The 22,388-nt window shown below is 42.8% G+C and overlaps 1 protein-coding gene across 34 annotated transcripts in view; it reads right to left on the bottom strand.

The window, feature by feature from the left end:
* The window catches only part of TCF12 (transcription factor 12), a 257,524-nt gene that overhangs the window by 215,290 nt on the left and 19,846 nt on the right, over positions 1 to 22,388 (bottom strand). For 14 of the 34 annotated variants that reach the window (XM_084816563.1, XM_084816569.1, XM_084816574.1 and 11 more), the window contains 2 exons: positions 13,503 to 13,564; positions 3,744 to 3,817 (listed from right to left, as the gene is read on the bottom strand). In XM_084816563.1, the coding sequence (XP_084672689.1) occupies positions 3,744 to 3,815 (72 nt within the window). In that variant the 5' untranslated portion in view covers positions 3,816 to 3,817; positions 13,503 to 13,564. Of the gene's footprint in view, positions 1 to 3,743; positions 3,818 to 12,619; positions 12,687 to 13,502; positions 13,565 to 17,277; positions 17,376 to 22,388 lie in introns of those variants that run through there. The other 20 variants (XM_084816541.1, XM_084816544.1, XM_084816546.1 and 17 more) reach the window with 4 other exon arrangements.

The following is a 22,388-nucleotide window of genomic DNA, read 5'->3' as shown; positions in this document are numbered from 1 at the left end:
GGTGCCACCATAACTGTGGTCACGGGCAGGGGGAGGTATGGCGTTGGGGGATTAACAGGCCAGCTGAGGAGAAGACGGGCTAGACACCTTATGGGTAACCCCTCTTCTGGGTCTTCCCCCAGTGTGATGGTTCCTGGTGGCCTTAACAGTTTGCCCTCGGGTCTGGTGCTGCTGCTGCTGAATGCCAGGTCGGTCCAAAATAAAATCTCCCAAATCCATGATTTGATTGTGGATGAGGGGGCTGACCTGGTATGTATTACTGAGACCTGGGTGGGGGAACTGGGAGGGGTTACTCCCTCCCAGGTGTGCCCTCCTGGGTACTCAGTGCAGCACCAACATCGACTGGAGGGTCGGGGAGGGCGGGTTGCCGTGGTCTATAGGAATTCAATCCTTCTCTCCAGGCTTCCTGCTCATTCAGGTGCAGAGCTTGTACCTTGTGTTGGGTACCCGGGACAGATTAGGGATTCTGTTGGTGTACTGCCCACCCTGCTGCCCATCAGACTCCCTGCCTGAGCTGACGGAGGTGGTCTCGGACTTGGTGTTGAGGACCCCTAGGATGATGGCCCTGGGGGATCTCAACTTCCATGCTGAGGCCGCTGTATCTGGGGAAGCTCAGGGCTTTATGGCTGCCATGACAACCATGGGGCTGTCCCAACATGTCAACACATATAAAAGGACACACACTTGATCTGGTTTTCTTGACTGGGCAGGAGGATGGTGATCTGAAAGTGGAGGAATTAACATCTGTCCCTTTATCATGGTCAGATCACTTCCTGTTGAGGTTTGGACTCTTGGCAGCCTTCCCCCTCTGCAAGGATGGGGGACCTATTAAAATGGTCCGCCCTCGGAGGCTAATGGATTCCGATGGATTCCACAGGGCTCTGGGGGATTTTCCTGCTGGTATGGCTGGTGTTCCTGTCGAAGCCCAGGTCACTCTGTAGAATGCAGAGATGACTCAGGAGGTTGACACGATCGTGCCCAGGCACCCTCTCCCTCTGAGCAGAGCTTGGCCAGCTCCTTGGTATACACCTGAGCTGAGGGCAATGAAGCAAGAGGGGAGATGGCTAGAACGCAGGTGGAGGAAAACTCATGCCGAGTCTGACCAAACACAGGTAAGAGCTCACTATCGACCCTACTCTGTGGCGGTGAGGGTGGCAAAGAGACAGTTCTTTTCCACCAGCACTGCACCTTCTCAGTGTCATCCAGCAGCTTGCTACATTCTGGGCCAGGGAGAGAGACTGCGGAACCCTCGGTTGCACGCTGTGACAAGTTTACACGGCGCTTTGAAGATAAACTTGCTCAGATTCGCCATGAATCGGACACAACGATTAATGCAGTTCCATTGGTAGAGGAGTTCAGAGCACTGTCTGGTCCAGTTTTATTGGATGAGTTTCAGTTACTGAGGCCTGAGGATTCATAGATTCATAGAATAGTAGGGTTGGAAGGGGCCTACAAGGCCATCGAGTCCAACCCCCAATGTGGACAAGGTGCTTGGCCAAGTCTAATCGACCACTTGTGTGCTTGACCCTTGCCCTTCATGGCTTATTACATCAAACAAGGAGGGGATGTCCGGCTGGGTCCAGGAGGTTGTAAATTCCTCCTTGAGAGAGCGAGTGGTGCCGGCTCCTTTAAAAGAGGCGGTAATCAGACCACTCCTGAAAAAGCCTAACCTGGACCTGGAGGATGTTAACAATTATAGGCCAGTGGCCAACATCCCCTTCCTGGGCAAGGTGCTTGAGCGGGTGGTTGTAGGACAGCTCTAGGCACTCTTGAATGAAACGATTATCTAGATCCATCTCAGTCGGGCTTCAGGCCTGGTTTTGGAACAGAAACTGCCTTGGTTGCCCTGTGGGATGACCTCTGCCGGGAGAGGGACAGGGGGAGCGCGACCCTGTTGATTCTCCTGGACCTCTCAGCGGCTTTCGATACCATCGACCATGGTATCCTTCTGGATAGGTTGTCTGGGTTGGGAGTTGGAGGCATGGCACTGCAGTGGTTCCGCTCCTACTTGGATGGCCGACTCCAGAAGGTGATGCTGGGGCATTATTACTCTGTGCCATGGCAATTATGCCATGGGGTTCCACAGGGCTCTATTTTATCCCCCATGCTGTTTAACATCTATATGAAACCACTGGGGGAGGTTATCTGGAGGTGTGGGTTGAGGTGCCATCAATATGTGGATGACACTCAGCTCTACCTCGCTTTCTCATCAAACCCAGGTGAGGCAGTGGCTGTTCTGAATCAGGGCCTGGGCATGGTAATGGACTGGATGAGAGCCAATAAACTGAAACTCAATCCAGACAAGACAGAGGTACTGTTAGTGGGTGGTTCATCTGCCTGGCTAGGTGATATTCAACCTGTTCTGGAGGGGGTTGCACTCCCCCTAAAGGATCCGGTTCGTAGTTTGGGAGTGCTCTTGGATCCAGAACCGTCACTTGAGGCACAGGTGAACTCAGTGGCATGGAGCACTTTTTATCAGCTTAGGCTGGTAGACCAACTACACCCTTATGTGGACAGAGATAGCCTAGCTACAGTTATCCATGCACTCATAACTTCTCATCTGGATTACTGCAATGTGTTATACATGGGGCTGCCTTTGAAAACAGTCCAGAAACTTCATCTGGTCCAAAATAGGGCAGCAAGATTGTTAAGAGGGACTGGCCAACAAGCTCATATTATGCCAGTACTTTTCCAGCTGCACTGGCTGCCAGTCCATTTCCCCAATTCAAAGTGCTGGTATTACCATTCAAACCCTTAATGGCTTGGGGCCAAGTTATCTGAAGGATCGCCTCCTCCCATATGTGCCCGCCTGCCTGGACCTTAAGATCGTCCTCAGCAGCCCTTCTCCGTGAGCCCCTGCCGAACGAAGTGAGGCAGGTGGCTACTAGGAGGAGGACTTTTTTTGCTGTGGCACCCCGGCTGTGGAATGAGCTCCCTGGTGAGATTCACCTGGCACCTACATTGTATTCTTTCCGGAGCCAGGTGATGACCTTTTTATTTTCCCAGGCATTTTAAGCATTTTAGCTTTCTAGACTTTTAGCTTTGCTGTTTTAAATCTGTATTTTAAATCCCTGGACTGCTGCTAGGTTTTATTCTGGTTTTATTCTGGTTGTATTGTTATACTGTGGTTTTAATGTTTTATATATTTTATATTGTTTTATTGTGTGCTCTTTGGTTTTAATTTTTGTGAACTGCCCAGAGAGCTTCGGCTATTGGGCAGTATAGAAATAAATAAATAAATAAATAACCTTCCACATTTTAAAAAAATGGTCATAGCTAGCAGCTGTGGGTGAAGGTGGGGGGGAGTGGGGCGGGGGGATAGGTTCCTGTATGTTTTGTCACACACAGCAAATAGTTTCATAAGGAAAATTGTGTAGGGAGGAAAGGTTTAACCCTCTTTCCAGTGCTGCAGTCCCAATCCAAATCCTCCCCTAGCTGCTCTTAACATTTTCTTTAAAACACAGATCATTTTCATGAATCTCCTGCTTCACATCTAGTCTGGCCCCCACCACTGGTGATTAGCCATTTATTTTGGGAAAGTGCATGTCAGTTCACCAAACTACCCTGAGTCACACAGGTAAGTGCAGGAAGGTGGACTAGTCAAGTTTTTTTGTGGGGTGATAGATTAGTTTAAAGTGCGACCTATAAATTACCAACCAACTTATCACAACAATGCTCAAAAATCTTTTGCTAGTCATTCCTACAACTGCCTTTAATCAACTATAGCCAAATTATATTCTTACCCTTGTAGGTTCATATGAAGGACTTGATTGACCACTTGTCCCCCAAGATACAGCACCAGTTCGTTCTTCCATACCTAACAGTAGAAAGAGAGAAAACACAGGTTATATAATAAAATGCAAAGATTGAAAAGAACATGAAACATGAAATCATGTTCAGGAATATGAAATCACACTAGGGCAGACACACACAAGCACACCTCCGCCATATATCTCACCTTTCTATCTTCCAAAGGTAATCAGAAATAGGCCCCTGGGAAGACTCCCACCTAGTTAGCCCTGTGCATAGCTTCCAAATCCCGGGAAGTACTAGTTCCCCTCTACTCAGCACTGGTTAGGCCTCATTTGGAGTACTGTGTCCAGTTCTGGGCGCCACATTTTAAGAAGGATGTAGACAAACTGGAGAGGGTTCAGAGGTGGGCAACAAAGATGATCAGGGGACTGGAAACAAAGCCCTATGAAGAGGGACTGAAAGAACTGGGCATGTTTAGCCGTGAGAAGAGAAGACTGAGGGGAGATAGGATAGCGCTCTTCAAGTACTTGAAAGGTTGTCACAGACAGGAAGGCCAGCATGTCTTCTCGATCATCCCAGAGTGCAGGACACGGAATAATGGGCTCAAGTGACAGGAAGCCAGATTCCGGCTGAACATCAGGAAAACCATCCTGATTGTTAGAGCAATACGACTATAGAACCAATTACCTAGGGAGGTGGTGGGCTCTCCCACACTGGAGATATTCAAGATGAGGCTAGACAGCCATCTGTCGGGGATGCTCTGACTTGGATTCCTGCATTGAGCAGGGGGGTTGGACTCGATGGCCTTGTAGGCCCCTTCCAACCCTACTATTCTATAATTCTATGATTTGGTAATCAAGCAGAATACTGTATCTTAACAAGGCTGGAATTCTGGCCATCATGGTTAAGAGATTTTTTTTTATTGCCCCACCTCCCCTTCCCTGCATTTATTTATTCAATCATTCTTAAAAGCCATTTATGCTAGTGGCTTCCACAACAGCCTATAGCAATTATTTCATATCTGAGTTATGTGTTGTATGGCAAAGTACTTCATTTGTCTGCTGCCTAATGTTTCAGTGGATGCTTTTAGGAGAGACCGAATCAACCACCTTTTTCTAGACATTCATGGTTTTATGAACTTCTCATGTTCTTCCTGGTCCTTTTCTTTTTAAAAATGGTCTTTTGTAATATGGTATGTTATTATTTTAATTAAACTTTTATAAGTTCATTAGTTCTATATCCATTTTGACATGGCAGAACCAGAACCTTATAGAATTTTGTAAACATGAACATACCAGATTCATAAAGGCTTCATCCTTTCCCAAATAATTCCTGTCATTATGACAGTCTCTCTCACCAGTAAACATGCTGCTCCAACATTTCTACCACCAAGTTATTTCTCCTGTTTACTTACAATCAAGTTAAAACACCCCCCCCCCCAGTTAGAGTTATTTTTCCCCACAGTGTGTGTTTTCTTACACTTAATATCACATCTGCCAGATGAGGTGGGGCCATAGCTTAGTGGTAAAGCACACGCTGCATGCAGAAGGTTCCAGGTTCAATCGATGGCATGATGGCATCTCCAGTTAGGCCTAGATAAACTCCTTCCTGAAACCCTGGAGAGCCACTGCCAGTCAGTGGTGACATACTGGGCTATACAGAAGCTTCCTATGCTCTTGCCCACTCACCCAGTTTGAGAAGATTCTTCTTGCGCGGGGTTACACAACCCGCAGCTCCCCAAGGGTATCCTGACCCCACCAGACTGCCGAATTCTCCACCACCTGTACTCTCCATTCCCGCCCACAAAGACCCTCATGATCACAAGTGTGTGTGCGTGCATGCGCGTGCACATGGGCATGCATGCAGCCCTGACCCAGCATCACCCTCAGGGCTGAAAATATTGTGCAGCCCTGTTCTAGAGTTTTACTGTCCTGAATAATTCGCAGTCATCTGCAAGCTTTGCCTCTTTAGTCTTTCCTCATCTCCAGATAATTTATAAACAAACTATTAAAAATACCCAGTTGTAGACCAGATAGTCACTTACAGCTAATCAGTAAGCTTGTTAGAATTGGACCTTTGCTTCCTCTTTTTTTATCCACTTCTTCTGAAATCATGTGATCCTCTTATCTAATAGATACTAAATTTCCTTAAGATACTTTAGTAAGGGATTGTGACAAAGTTTTTGGTATTGAAACAGTTCTCATCTTATTTTTCCTATGAAATTATTTATATTTTATATACCCCCACTTCCTTCCCCCTCCTGAAAACAGAATACAAAAAGTTAGCATAATAAAGATTGCATGAGATGACAGGATTGCCCACAGATACATTAATATTCTTCTGTATTCCAATGCTGCTCTTTTCTTTAATCCCAAATAGTATTACATTTTTCCCAAACACTATACATCAGCAAAATCTGACAACAGCATTCCTGAACTAAAATGGTGTGTACATAAACATAGAATTTTTAACCAACTCACATAATATTAACCAGTCATCAAGTTTATACAAATTTAGATTAAACTTTCTTTTTTTACACACCAATTGTGACCAAGAATGTTGGGTTAGACTACAGTCTAGCTAGCCAAGGGTCCAACAGTGTACAGGCACATGCCTCTGGCAAGCCCACAAGCAGGGCACAAAGGTGATGGCCAACCACTGTTCATCCATAGCATCTGGTACTCAGATACACTGCTTACTTCAGAAAATGAAGGCTTCGTTTAGCTGTCATAGCTAACAGCTGTAACAGAGAGAAATGTGATGCTAAAGATGACTGGATTTTACAATCCTTATTACACCACCCACTCAGAAGTTAGCATAAATAAATCCCAGTCACAGTTGGGCAATCTTTAAACAATGCCATAATTTGCAAAACTCCTAGAACCCCACAGTGCAATTGCAAATTATCTGAACAGTACAAGGGTGTGATTCCCCAACACACTTTCCAGAGCTGAAAACCTCTACAACTTTTGCCACATTTTGCAGCTGACAGTGTTGTAGTAATTTTATTGTATTTGATCCAGAAGCTGAGAAAGTGTGGTGGCTGGCACTGACAAAGACAGAAGTAATCTCTTGGCATATCTGCCTCTTTTCTTCCTCAGACAAGGGAAGAAATAACGCAATAACCACTACAGCAAACACAAAACAAAAAGATCTTTGCTTGCCCAGCGCACAGAAAGAAGACAACAACTCACAAAAATATCAAGGGTCTAGTAAAATCTAGGTATAGACTTGTTATAAGGGCTTGCATTATGATATAATAGTGAAAACAATAAAGTAGGTAGCTTGCAAAATCTGAGCCACTAAGAAGGGGACACTTAAAGTAGGGGTTGGGTTGAGCCCTGTCAGGGATACACAGCTGCTGGTTGGATACACAGCTCCTGCAGATCACAGGCACCACAAAGGGCAACATGTCAAGTTTCTACCTCTATGATGAGATAAACAGGCTACTGTCTATGCTTCTGACAGTCACAAGTGGTTTCTGTTTGGTTGCTTCCTTGTACAGCCATCACGCAGTGGAAGGAATGCTTAAGTCCAGAAAATTGGAAGCATGGTATGGGGAAAGGAGATGTCGGCACTGCACATGGCTTTGTTTGTCGGTGCTGTTATTTATGGCAAGAGACATCTATGCCCATGTTTCACAGACTTGTGTGACTAATTTATAAACAAGCACATGTACCACAACTGGCAGAAGGAAGGTGACTGGTACACATAAATGATCCCAACTTTAATCTTACACATTACTTGTGTATAAAACGGAAGGGAGGATTCCTACAGCCATTATAAGTGCATCTATTCGACAACAACCACAGATGGAGCATGCAGTGTTTCAATGGGACACTGCATTGCTCATTCGTGAGGGCGGGACTGTAGCTCTGTTGTAAGGCACCCGCTTTGCATGGAGAAGGACCAAGGCTGAATCCCTGGCATCTCCAGGTAGGGCTAGGAAGGAATCCTGCCTGAAACCCTGGAGAGCCACTGCCACTCAGTGTCGACAGTACTGGTCTAGAAGAACCAATGGTCTGACTCAGTATAAGGCAGCTTCCTATGTTCTATGAAGTTCAAAAACTTCAGTACAAATTAGTATGGCTTAAGCAGTATGAATTCAAGTTACACCAGACACAAAAAGAGTAAAAGGTTTCCAAGATGGACTTTTTATGAACATTACGTTCTTGAACTATTTTTTTCAAAATAGTGATTCTATCACTGTTCTATGATTCTATGATTTACACTTATGACCAACACAACAGCAATGCAAGTCAGTAGGAATAAAGTCATTCTGTACAATTCATGTCTACATTTGATCATAGCCAATCGCCCAATTCCATCTGTAATGCAAGACTGTGTGTGAGCAATTACTATTCTTAATGTTTACAACAATTTATGCATTTCCTTCAGTGAGGCCCTGATTTACAACTCTTTTCACACAATACATTTCTCTAATCATAAAATTCATAAGCAACTTCTAAGAACCTCTTGTTATTTTTCTTTATTATAACTGCCTGTTTACAGTGAAAAACATCTTCACCACCCAATCGACCTGTACCTTCAAGGTGTTATTTGAAAACTCATGATCTAAATATTCACCAACGATGTTTAATTTAGCCTGAAATAACCCATTGTTTCTAGAATTCAGAATTGGATTTTCCCATAGCACCAACAAGCTACCTGTTTGGACCAAGGATTTTAAGACCAGTTCAAGCCTTCGCCCCACCCCTACCATATTTCCCCCAACTCTGAAAATAGCTAATTTTCTCTCAATCCATTTTTGAGCCTGTTCTGAAGCCTATCCCCACCCCGCCCCCGGTACTAATACAGTTTCCAGCACTCATGGAGCCTGGCATGCAGCCAAAGGAACTGATCCTTCCATTTCATTGCCACAGCCAGAGTGGCAAAAAAGGTATCAGAGGTGAGAGGCAGGGCTTATAATTCCTCTGCAGCTCAGATAAGATTTTTCCAGCCCAGAGAAGAACTTTCGGGGATCATAATGCTGATCTTTTACTGAGGAGAACATTATGAACTTGTCAGATTCGATGACCAAGCTGTGCTTGGATAATTTTCAGCAGCTGAACTACTTCTAGGCCATTTTTAAGGGTGGAATCTTCTCAAGGGGGCGTACAAGGTATAAACCATACAAAGTGGATACAATTAAAAAATCAAGTATGTAAAAACAGAGATTACCTATAAAAATCAATATAAACAGGTTACCAATAAAAACTGCTGCCCAAGACACTACACAAAGGCCAGCAAATACCCCTTTATTGTTAACAATATAATTTTTATCTCTTTCATTTGCATTTCTTTTGAAGAAAGCCACTCCTGCTACAACCCCATGCGTTAATTACTTGTGAGTAAATCCCACTGAACATAGCGCAACTTGCTTCCAAGAAAACATGCATAGGATCAGTGCTATAGCAACAGAGCATGCTAACAAAAGGTGAATGGCGAGTCAAGGTTGCTTTGTTAGAAGGTACAGGGATATTTAATTTCCTTGTAAACTATTTCACAGAGCGAGCTAAACCAAGCATATTAACTTTTAAAATGACTGACTCCCTGATGGAGGCTAACTTTGTGGGAACTTATAGCTGCAAATCTCAACTTATAAAAGTCAAGGTCAAATGCAGTTAACAGAGCCATCAATGTACACGGTCCACTAGTTTGACTAGGTGTACAAAGCAGCATAACAAAAACCAAACCTCAGCCCCCAAATACTTAGAATCTAAGCACTAAGGAAAAAGCCAAGCCATTGGATGCAGTTTGATGGAAATATTAATTCTAAATTGTATATATTCCACCAAGTGTAGAACTTAAGCTACACTATAAATATAGGAACTCCTCTTCCGAGCAGGCACCTGAGCTCCTGGAAACTGAAATGAGGCAAGCTAGATGGCTTTCCAAAAGACAACGACCCTGCTTGCAACTTGTCACAACTGCTCTCAGAGAAGAACCTGCTGTTCTTCCGCACCTACTAGCCACAGCCTGGGGCCCGGGCAATAGCCAGACACCAGGAAGGAAAGGGATCTTGCGAACCTGTATGAGGGTGCTGTAAAAAAGGCACATTTCATGACAGAAAACATTAGGAAAGGAACTGAAAATAAAACTGTCAGTCTCATAATGCCTTTATACAAATCTATGGTGGGACTACCTGGAATACTGTGAACACTTCTGACTACTGTACCTCAAAAAGGATATTGTAGAACTAAAAAAGATGAAGAAGGGGGCAATCAAAAAGTGGATGGAGCAACTCCCAAAGAGGAAAGGTTACAATACTTGGGACTTTTTAGCTCAGAGAAGGAGAAGGGGAATAACAGATGTATAAAACCTGAGCACAAGGATGTTACTGTTCTCTTGTCCTACTTGTGGGCTTCCCATGGGCATCTGGTTGGCCACTGCATGAACAGAATGCTGGCCGAGAAAGGCTTTTGGTCTTATCAACCACAGCTCTTCTTATGTTCAGTATGTCTGAGATTGGGGTCCAGAAAGAGCGATGGCGGAAGAGACTGAACAGCCCTGTGCATACTGAAATCCAGATGTAAAACTGACAACAAAAGAAGCAAGAAAGGAAACGTGTAGAGGAAATTGTCAAAGTTACTAAAAAAAAAATAAAATCACAATTTCTTTAAATACATCTGAAGCATGAAGTTAGATGCCAGAAGATGTAAAACACGACAGACCAAAACCACATCCACCAGCTCAGCCAGGCAACAGATTGGAGAATAACAGTTCCCAGTCCTTCCTTGGATGCAAGCACTAGGTACATACATTCCAGTTCAAAACATGACTGCTAGATACCTAGACAAACAACAAAAAATCATCCGATGAAGTGGGCAGTGTCCATGAAAGCTTATGCCAGAACAGATTTGTTAGTCTTTAAGGGGCAACAAGGCTGTTGCTTTTGCTGCAATAGCCATGGCTACCCCTCTGGAAACAAAATCCCTGTAGATAGTCACAACACAACTGTTCCATCATCTTTGAAAGCCTAGAGTCTTTTTGCACAAGGGCCCCAATTGGGCACAACCCATCCCTCCCCTTTATCCAGCCAGGTCTCTGTGAGACATCTGATTGACAGCTTCATCCAACGAAGTAAGAGATGGCAGTGCTTTTTTTTTTTTTCCCTATCAACAGTTATTTGCCACAATAGCTAAATTGAGCCTCTAGGTTAAAGAAGCAACAGGCCCATGAATACAGGTCCCTGGGAGGGCACACAGCAGGGAGGGCTACTGCCTTCATGCCCTGTTTATGAGCTTTCCAGAAGCATCTGGCTAGGGCCTTTTTAATCAACAGGATGCAGGACTAGATGAACCCTCTTTGGGCTGGTCCAGCAAGGATCATCTAATTGGCAGCAGCGCAAAGGTTTTGGCTAGCCAAACCCGTCACTTGTGGTTTCCATCAGCCCATCTCTTCACTGAGTCCTGTGGAAAGTGCAGAGGACTCAGGGAAAAGAGGGGTATTTGCCCATGTACCGGACTTATTGAGCACACTCGGGGAGAGAGCGGAGGACAGGAAGGCCTGGCGTGCTATGGTCCATGGGGTCACAAAGAGTCGGACACGACTGAACAACTGAACAACACAACAACAACAACCAGACTTATACAATATAATTTTGCCATTGCGCTCCCTCTCGTCAGCCCCAGCCAGCATGGCCAGCTGTTGGGAATGATGGGATTTGCATCCAAAACATCTAGAGGGTGCCAGGGTGGGGAAGGCTGCTTTATAGCTAGTACACTCAAACACTGTGATGCAAAAACAAAAAAAACCTGTTGGCTGTTGCTGTCCAATCAGATGCAGCCAGCCCAAATTGCATGTCTCTGATTCTCTGCCCAACTAGCAGTGTTCAGGGGCTGAACAAGATTTGATGTACTAACATGCAGCCATAAAGCTATGGCCCCATGCTTTATGGGCTGCCATCTGGGTCTGTCAGGATTCATCATTACAGGATTTTAGGAAAACTCCTAAGACAAATCTGTTTTCTTTGGCCTGCTTTTTCTTGATGGTGTTTAATTGGATTGTTGTTAATTTTGAGCTGGAGTTGCATATTGGATTTTAGTACCGTCTGGGCTGGAAGTTCGTTACTGCTGGAGTTCATTCATTTTATTAATTTTTTCTATTTTATTACTGTATGGGATTATATTGTTTAAAGTGCCTTGGAAGGCAGCCTTAAAGACAGCCTATACATATTTTAAGTAAAATAAAATCTAATGAGGAGGTGCTCTTAACAGGTTTCCTAATATTTCCTATCTGGCTGCCAGCTTAAATGCTGTAGTAAACTCAAACCTCCTCCTCTCTCCCTCTTCAAGGTCTGTGTAAGTAAATCAAAACACTGGGTAAAACCCAGCATATGTTTTACTTAGAGTAAAACCCACTGAAATGAATGGGGCTTGCACTAACTTAAGTCCCATTCATTTCAATAGGTCTACTCTAAGTAGGAGTTACATTGGATTTTACCCACTATAGTAAGCAAAGAGAACACTTTTTCACTAAATACCATTATTTTAAGTATATCAGCAGGAAACGCACAACCCAGTGTCTCAATCCGCATGTAACAATAAGCTGGAATTCTAAGGAATGAAATTTAACACACCACATTGACATGGTTTCCTGGAAGGCTAGCATGATTATCAAAAGTATTACAATTCTAAAGAATTTCAGCTTAGCTTTACATGCAAACTGGGCCCTATCTAGTATCATATTTACTCTAGACTCTATATCAACATCACCCAACCTGGTGCTCTCCAGATGTTTTTAACTACAACTCCCAGCATTCCTGACCAATGGCCATGATGGCTGGGGCTAATGGAAGTTGAAGGCCAAAACATCTGGAGGGAATCCGTTTGTGGAAGGCTGTACTATATCATAAAGATATTACCTTGCAGCTTACTATATGGAAGCATTTCATTCCATGGTGCAGATACATAGTAGTACTTTTTTGTAGGCTAAAGCATAAAGAAATGATAGCCAAGTTAAAACAGAGTAAAATTATTTAAGTGGCCTTTTGTCAATTCCTAAAACTGCAGAATTAAAAGCACGCCAAGACCTAGTACAAAAGTCCCTCAGCTTATCCGACATTTTAACGCCTATATTAATGAAAGCTAAAGAAAATGAACATATATTCTGGCAGGTAAACTTTTAATTTATATACCCGATAAATCCTTACCAAGCAAAAAGAGTTCTCATATAAGGCACAACTGTTTTGTGGGATGAAATTTAATACGACACATTGACAAGGTTTTCTGGATGGCCAACATGTTTATCCAAAGTATTTAACACTTTAACTGTGTCTATATTACCCATATTCCCTTTTTGGTAGATCTAAAGTAGAAGCATGAAACAAAGATTTTATTTTGGCCAGGATCCACACACCTACTTAAGTTCATGCAAAGGGCTTTAACTAGCCCACTGGAATACTTTTACTTTCTTTAAAGAGCTGACCCTATGTACCATCACAAACTGCTTTTGAAACTCCCTCTTGTTTCAAAAGCAGTTTCCAATGTGTGTGTGTGTGGGGGGGGGGGGGTTAACAAAACTAGTTCCATGGGTTGTGTGTCTGGCCTTTGATTTTAGTTGAATCCTGAGCAGTTTCTTCCTGGATAGCACTAGCAAATTATATATATATATTTTAAAGTGCGTCACGGCATCTAATCTTAAACATGACTTTCCATTCTTTTCTTCCACGGAAGTCTGCTTAGATGCCATGCTACATCTTCTGATTCCGTTGCCTCTACATGGGGGGGGAGGGGGAGATATCTTACTTGCTTATTCTCTTTCATGGAGTTCTTCTATATCATCCAAGACGGTTGGGTGCAGTTGTTCCCTGCAAGCAGATGGAGACAGCAACAAATAGATTTTTTAATGGCATCATCCCCTTATACAAGGGGAGTTTACAGGCTCAAAATCCTATATCTTCCAAGAAATGTTTAAAAATTCTGATATACCACATACATTACTTATAAGTGCTTAAACCTCAAGTGATGTCAAGGGAGCTGGTACAAATATAGGGATTACAATCCACGTGAGAGTTAAGCATCATTATTATATAGATAAGAGAGAAAAACTCAACCTATACTTCGTGATGTACCAATTGCTAGTCATGTTCATCAATAGAAACCTGAAAGGAGGAGAGGGGGGATTCCCTTTCACAACTGCAATTTTTATTCCCATTTGGTTATGGAGTCATACTCGAATGTTACGTCTAATACCTCGTACCATTTTTCGAGAAGCTGGGACATTTTCTTACAGTTACTTTCTTTAAAAAATGATTCTCTAGTAAACAATTTGGTTTCCAACTAGTACACAAGTTAGTGATAAAACCTGAGCCTACTAAGCTCTGTGGTCAGAGGATTCACCTATTAAATACAATTAGTATATCAGCAAGGTATTTATTGCATTTGTTTCACATTATAAGCTTCTTTGGGAGCCTTGTCTAAAAAGCAACTAAAATGTTTTAAATAAGATAAAGGAGCTCACTCTATAGGAGTCTTCTTCTCTAACAGTAAACAAGTGACAACGTTAATAGGGAAACAGCAAAACCCTAGCCCTTTCTTATGACGGCACACCAAAGGTACCACTCTCTGAATTTATCATAACTATCTCCCAAGACAATTCCTTTCTGAATATACCCGCTCAAACCTCATTGGGCTGTTTTTGCCCCCTCCCAGTTTCTTTTTCCCAAAGGGTTCCCCTGGCTGAACATGCTGATATGCCCCTCTTGTGCGTGACTAATGCGTTTTGGCTACCTAAGGACTGGCACTCAGAGATGCGAGACTTCCATTAGTAAATACAAGTAGGATCTGCAACAAACAATGCTGCAGTGTGAAGTGCTCCTGTTAAGGATGCTCTATTCTCTCCCCCTCCCCCACAATGTCGTCTTATGATGTCTTCTTCGGGGCAAGGACGAAAAGGAAAGAACCCGCTGGGCAGCCCCAAAGTCTGGCTAAGCCACTAGAAAAAGGAATAGGATTATGAGTGTGCCTAAACCCTCTTCCCTCCTTTTCAGAGTCCTGGAATGGGGAAAAAGCTGTTTCCTTTGGGAAAACAATCAGCAGGGCCCTGCTTCAACAGGCAACCCACTGAAGGGCTGTTGTGTAGTATTCAGTGTGACCTACACCACAGGGCAGTTATAATCCATTTTTTATCAGCTGCAGCCCCTTCCAACCTGAAATATGGGGACAACAGACTGCATTTGCTTTCAAGTTTGCATTAGAAGGGTTATTTTTTAAATGTTTCATGCTAAATAAGAACTGAATTAGAAAGAACATAAACTCTTCTCTTTGTGACTATCTTGGGGAGGGGAGACGAACAGGTGCCCAATTGCAGCTACATTAAAATCTTGGATTTTTCTTCTGTGGACAGCCCTGTCCCTAGAAATGGCCTATCCAACCAATTTGAAAGCTCTGTTTACCCTTTTTATATCTATGACCTGGTTCACACATGTTTATTTAACCCATTGGCTTTTGAATCCTGGATTATTGTGATGTCTGAATCCAGCTGCACTAGCAATGGTTTGATAAACATGAACAACCCAGAAAGAGAACCCAGGGTTTGCTGTTGGGCTGTGAACTCTGGGTTGTTTAAACCATGAGTTATCATTATGTGTGAACCCAGACATAGGTTGCTTTGCCAGACTAGAGAGGTAGGGTGGGCAAGAGTGATAAAAAAAAATCCAGCCGCTCTACATGCCAGTACTACAACATTGCAAAGGCATTCATGTTACGGAGATGGAGCAGGCAGAGGAGGAGGGAAACCAACAACCCAGGGATTGAGAAAAGAAACCATGGGTTGTTTGATTGTCTGCCAGGCAACAATCCATGGGTTAAATAAACCATGGGTTAGCATTATGTGCAAACTATAGCGTCTCTTCCTCCATCCTCCTTTCTCAAAATACTCCATTAAATTCCCCCTCCACCCTGATATTTTGTTCCTTCCCACACACACTCAGCCAGCCAGCTCAGCCAGCCATGCTCAGTCCTCACTGGGCTGTTGCTAGGGATTCCCCAAACCTTTTAAGGCTTTTCTCCCCTGAAGATTTTTTGAACTGCTACAAACTTCAGTGTTTCCCCAAGTCTGCTTATACTTCCCGTCTTGTACATGAATAGTGCTGTTTTGACTACAGGATCCCTGATCCTGGGTGTCAATGGAAGAGATTTTCCTGTCCTTTCTCTGAGCAAGAAGGAGAGGGGGAACTCCCTTGCTGGCAGCTTGATTAAACTGTCATGAAAGTGCTTCATCCCCCTCCGGCAAAACTTAACAGTCAGACAGGCCCGGTTTGCATATAACGATAACCCTTGGGTTGTTTAAACTGTAGGTTGTTGGGCCCAAGTGCAAGCGAGCTGCTTCTCGCACTCTCGCTGTGTCCGCTTTGCTAAATAACCCAGGAATGCCCCATTCCTGGGTTGTTAGTCATGAAGTCCGAATCCAACACTCTAGGTTATTGAGGGTTAAACAACCCAGAGTTTGAACCTAGAGTTTGTTGTTGAGTTAAATAACCCTGAGTAAACTCAGGGTTGTCTAACTCTCAACAACCCAGAATGCTGGGTTCAAACATCACAACTAACAGTTGTTTAGCAAAGTGGATGCAAAGCAGAAGTGGCAAGCAGGCAAGAAGCAGCATGCTTGCTCACTCCTATGTGGTCCAGCCAATTCATGGGTTGTTTAACTGATTACATTCTTTGTTGGGAGTGGTCTCAGGGGCTACCTGCTCCATGATGTCCTGTGGAATGTCCCTAGATGTCACTTGCCAAGTAAGAGTTGGTCATGTATGGAACTGGGCAGTTGGAGGACTTGTTAATGATGCTCGACACAATTCAAGGTATTATGGCTTTGAGTAGCTGCCTGTTTGTGATTTGGTGCACCCTGGAGATATACAGGCAATGTGTGCCTGAGGTCAGGCATTTTCATGACCCCCAGATTGACACAAGAAGAACAGGGACCACTTCTGTGCCGAAGAGCTTTTGATGCTTCCTAATCTGGTGGCTCTCCTTTAGGGCACAACAGACTACAAACTTGCTGTAACAGCTGAACACTATTCAGCTGACAAAAGGCTGGTGGAGAAAAATAATTCCTTAGTCACCATTATTAGCACCTGTTTGTTTATTTATTTATTTATTTATTGCCTTTGTATCCCACCTTTTTTCCTCTTGCAAGGAACCCAAGCCAGCTTACATTCTCCTCCTCCTCCTCCTCTCCATTTTATCCTAACAACAACTCTGTGAGGTAGGTTGGGCTGAGAGTCTGTGACTGGCCCAAAGTCACCCAGTGAGCTTCCATGGCCGAGTGGGGACTAGAACCCAGATCTCCCAGCTCCCAGTCCAACACTCTAGCACTACACCACGCTGGCTCTCATAGCACCTCATAGCACAAATGGGCCCTATGATTTGCTCGGTCATATTCAGCATGTTTTTTCTGCCACGTCTACTGAAGTAGGCAATCCAAACTCCTCAACAAAACAAGAACCCGGAGCTCAACAGCACATTCTTTATAACTCCTATGATGAATCCAAAATAAGCTTTGCAGTGATAAAGTACCTACCTCTAGCCTTGTCAACCCACTTTCTGGACTCCTAATACTGTACTGGTACCATTTCTTGCCGATTTAGTTATTGCCACAGGGCAGTATAGTTAAAGGATCTTAACATATTTAATAAAGAAAGAGAGAGAGAGATTTAGATATATATGGAAATTGATGTCAGAGTTCAGAATAATCTCTTAGAATTGGATTCAGATTTAGAGCAGATAAATGGAAACAAATGGATGTTAGTCATGACTAAAAGTCCTACTGATTTCAGTGAGTCTACTCTAAGTATGACTTAACATGAATCCAACTGTTTTATCTATGGTAATAGGATTTCAAAAAATATTTTAACAAATGCTATATACTACATCCAAAAACTCATAATTTAAAGTCGCCTAGACTTGCTTGCCTGAAATAAAATGTGTGAACCAAGTTTTTAAAATGGCACCAGGTTACAGAATATTGAGATACAGAAATTAAGACTGCAGTCCTATACACACTTACCTGTGTATAAGTCCCACTGAACTTAATGTATAGGATTTCACTGAACATTTCTATTTTGCTTCAATTCTCTATTATGCTATCACATCTCATTAGACATAATGTGACAACAGGAACCCCATTCCCTAAAATAAACGGCACTGCTCTTAATTATTTCACCCATTCTCAATGAACTGCTGCTAGACTTTAATGAACACAGTACTAAATAAAACCAAGACAGGATTTATAATCAGTTGATGTGAGTGCATGCTTACTGAACTGCTTGCTTAGGTTCTTTATTTCAAAAGGGAACTTGGAGGAAAACGTAGTTTATTCAAGAGATTATAAGCCTGTTGCTTAACATCTATTTCTGGCCTCTCCAATAATATGAACAGGAGTTAAATCATCAACTCACTTGAAGTTTTTTTTTACTTTGTCAGCAACTAACAACATGACATATTACAATACTAAAATGAAAACTCCTTAATCAACATTTCATTCCAGGAAAGAGGAGGTCACACACATCCGTCTGAAAGCTACAAATACAGCCCTAAGCTAAATGTGTATAAGCAAAGTATGCGTATTTTGTTTAAGCAGCAACATATCATATTTCAGTACAAACTCTTAGTTATTTGTGCTTAGTCAACATTAGGGTGGAGAAATCAGGACTAAGGCATTAAAGCATATACAACTGAATATTCTATAGTGCAGATGATAGTATAGTTGCTAAGATCAACCTGCCAAGGAAGCCCTTTGCTTCAACTGAAGTAATGAAGAAATAAAATTACTTACAAGATTTTAGCAATTGTTATTCATTTATTTTTACTTTCAAACATTACTCTTGCACAAGATTTCCATACAGTCTGTCTGGAAAATGGAGGGATTGGTATTTAAGTAAAATCCTTTTCTTTCTTTTTTTAGTATAGGATACCAGCACTGTTGCTAAAATGTTCAAGGTAAATGCCATTTCTAAATATGAAGAGCCACAGGATAAGCTTCACTAAAGTACCAGAACAGAACTAGACAATAGTTTAATAATAATAACAACAACAACGATAAGCATCACCACTGAAAGCAGTCTCAGAGTGACTTACACACACAATGTAGAAATCCACGATTAATATAACAGGGGGTGGGGAATCAATATAAACCATAATCAGCCCAATAATATAAATAAAAATACCATAAAAACATAATCTAAAACCTTTATACAATATGAAAAATGTTCATCCACAAACACACAAGATCTCCCCCACTCACAGCCTGGAATGAACACCACAAAAGCAAACCACAACTATCGAGCCATAACTTGTGTCCAAATGCCTGGGCAAATAAGTATGTCGGTGCCAGATGAGCTTCCTCAGGGAGAGCATTCCACAACCACAGGCTATCACAGGAAAGGCCCATTCCCGAACTAACACTTCCCGAGCTTCTCTCAGAGGGGGCACACAGAAGGGCCTCTGAAACTGACCTCAGGGACTGGGCAGGTTCATACGGAGAGAGGCAGTCCTTGAGGTATTGAGTCCTGAGCTATGTAGCACTTTATAGGCTAAAACCAGCACTCTGAATTTGGCCTGGAAACAAACTCGCAACCAGTGCAGGCAAGCCAGAACTGGGCTTATATGTTCATACCACCTAGTCCCAGTCAACAACCTGGCTGCCTAATTCTGCACTAGCTGCAGTTTCGAGACTGTCTTCAAAGGCAGTCCAATGTACAACACATTGCGGTAATCTAATCTACAAGTTATCAGAGCATAGACCACTGATGCTAGGTTATCACCATCCAGATAGGGTCACAACTAGGGATGTAAAATTTCTGGAAATTTTGAAACTATGGGGAAAAAAGAATTTTCTCCTGTGTTTTTTTTTTTAATGGAAATTTGGGGAAAAATTAAAAATAAGCAATACTTCTTTTTTTCTTAGCATTCTCCACAGATCTAAAGTCACTTTGCTGCTTTAGGACAGCCTTCCCCAAACTGGTGCCTTCCAGATATTTTGGACCTCAGCTCCTATCAGCCTCAGGCAAGATGGCCAATGGTCAGGAATGCTGGCCACTGTGGTCCAAAACATCTGTAGGGCACCAGGTTGGGGAAAGCTGCTTTAGGAACATAAAGCAGACTTTATATACCTAAAGTTATATTATGTATAACTTGGCTTGCTCATAAAATTATTATATTTGAAAACTTTAAAAAGTAAACTCAGTAAATTTGTAATTAATGTCTGAATAAACTGTGTTTTTAAATTTTAATATACCAAACAAGATAATTTTATGAGCAAACCAAGTTATACATAACATATTTTAGGTTCCTAGTTTATCTCCAACCAGAATGAACTTCAGCAAGTCATCCCTGAAACATTAGAATCATCCTCGAAGCCAGAAGACGCAGGAAGAACTAGAGGCAGAGGAAGATGAGCTCAAAAGCACAGGCCTCTGTAGACTCCAAACTCAGACAGCCGATCCAGAAGGATACCACGATTGATGGTATCGAAGGCTGCTGAAAGATCAAGAAGTATCAATACGGACACGCTCCCCCGTCTCTCTCCCAATACAGGTCATCATACATGGCTACCAAGACAGTCTCAGTACCCAAACCAGCCCTGAACCCCAACTGAAATGGATCCAGAAAATCAGTCTCGTCCAACAGTGGTCAGTGACCACCCACTCAAAGATCTTGCACAGAAATCTGTGCAACTGGCCTATAATTGTTCACATCTTCTGGATCCAGGGAGAGCTTAAGGAGTGGTCTTACTACCATCTCTTTCAGGTGACCCAGGACCACTCCCTCTCATAAGGAGCCATTTAACACCTCTCTGGCCCAATCAGCTATCCCTTCTTTGCTAAATATCACCAGCCATGAACAGTAAGGATCTAACATGGAAGTTGGACATACCCATCTTGTCCACCCCATCAAGTCGTACTAAGCAAAACTCATCCAATACTACTGCACCAGACTGCACTCTGGACACCTCATGAGATCTATCTACTAAAACAGTGAAGTCAAGGTCTCGTTGGATGCAAGTGATTTTATCCTCAACATGCAAACAGATCACAGCAGGCTGCCAAGCATTCAACCATCTACTTTGGGCCAGTGTTTAAGAGATCCCAAACTACCTGGAAAAGCTCCACCAGTCAGCATATGGAGGATGCAATGGAGGCAATGAATTAGTGCTTCTTTGCTGCCTTCACTGTCACTAAGTAGGCTTGATGCTGATCACATATTAGTGTTCAATTGCACTCATTGTGACTCTTTCTCCGCTTCCATTCTCCCAGCTTGCTTCATTGTTCTAAGCTCTGGAGCATACCATGGAGCCATCTGGACTCTGCTAAGCAAGAGAGGACACTCAGGAGTGGCTGTGTCAACTGCCCTGGCCATGTCCATATTCCACAGATCAACCAGGGCTTCAACAGGAGCGCCAGTCTTACCAGCTAGAAAATCCACCAGAACTGACTGGAAACCAATTGGATCCCTCAACTTCCAGGGGTGGAACATCTTAATGGGTCCCCTGCCTTTGCACAGGGGAAACGCCACTGACAATCTAAAACTTACCAGGAGGTGATCTGACCATGACAAGTTCCTCCAGCATCAGATCACCCTCTTTCTGCCCCACTGAGAAAATCAAGTCCAAAGTATGTCCAGCAACATGCGTTGGGCCAGTGACATGTTGGGACAGTTCCATGGCTGTCATGGTAGCCATGAAATCCTGAACCACCTCCAATCCAGCAGCCTCAGAATGGACATTGAAATCCCCCAGAACCAACAGTCTTGGGGAACTCACCATCACATCCGAGGCCACCTCTGTCAGCTCAGGCAAGGAGACCGCTGGGCAGTGAATAATAGCACTGTAAATTTCAATGGACAGAAAACATCCATTGAAATTATGTCCATTGAATTTTTTTATGTCCATTGAAATTATCAGCATCTAGTAGGCAACCTGCCCCCGCTTTTAGAATTGCTATTGCAATTCCATTACTACTTCTATGCTATAACACCTGTATCAAGCATGCAACTTCCAACTGACTCCCTAAGCACTTTAGTACAAATGTCATATGTGTCAGACAAGATATCAGTAATGACTAGGCCAAGCCAATATGCACCAAGATGTATTAACATACCACCATGATTTTATCCTGATGTCAACATCAAGTTAACCCCATTCAAAACTACTCAAATGCCAAAGATAGCTGTAATGAAATTGTGTAGTTAGAGAAACACATACACCTATATGGATGTGCCAAGAGGCGGTCCTAAGTCAGCATGTCAAAGCATCTTTAGTGTAAAAAGGACCCAAAGCCATTAGCTCCAGTCTGACGCTTGGTCAAGTTCCAAAGATGTTATATCCTATCTTCCAACCTAAATTAATCCTAAAGCCGTTAAATGCTCTTATTAGACCAGTCTTAGGAAAGAGACACCAGCAAAACAGTGACAGAGCACATGCTGAATTGCAAACAGGACAAAACATTTAACACCATTTTGAGGGGAAAGATATTTTGAATTATAAAATAAAAATAAAAGAGAAATTAAAACTACATTATCAGTATTTAATGCATAACAGGGCAATTGCTGAGGCCTCTGCAAAGACCTGAGAGGGAAGGGACGGTCAAGGCCAAAAGCTTTTGTGAATAGCCTTTATTTATTACAGGAGACTCT

The sequence above is a fragment of the Heloderma suspectum genome, chromosome 11 (genome assembly GCF_057233095.1).
Source record: "Heloderma suspectum isolate Gila_16-S chromosome 11, 16-S_ref, whole genome shotgun sequence".
Classification (NCBI taxonomy): domain Eukaryota; kingdom Metazoa; phylum Chordata; class Lepidosauria; order Squamata; family Helodermatidae; genus Heloderma; species Heloderma suspectum.
Note: the sequence above shows the minus strand (reverse complement) of the source record. Positions and strands in the feature narration are given on the sequence as shown.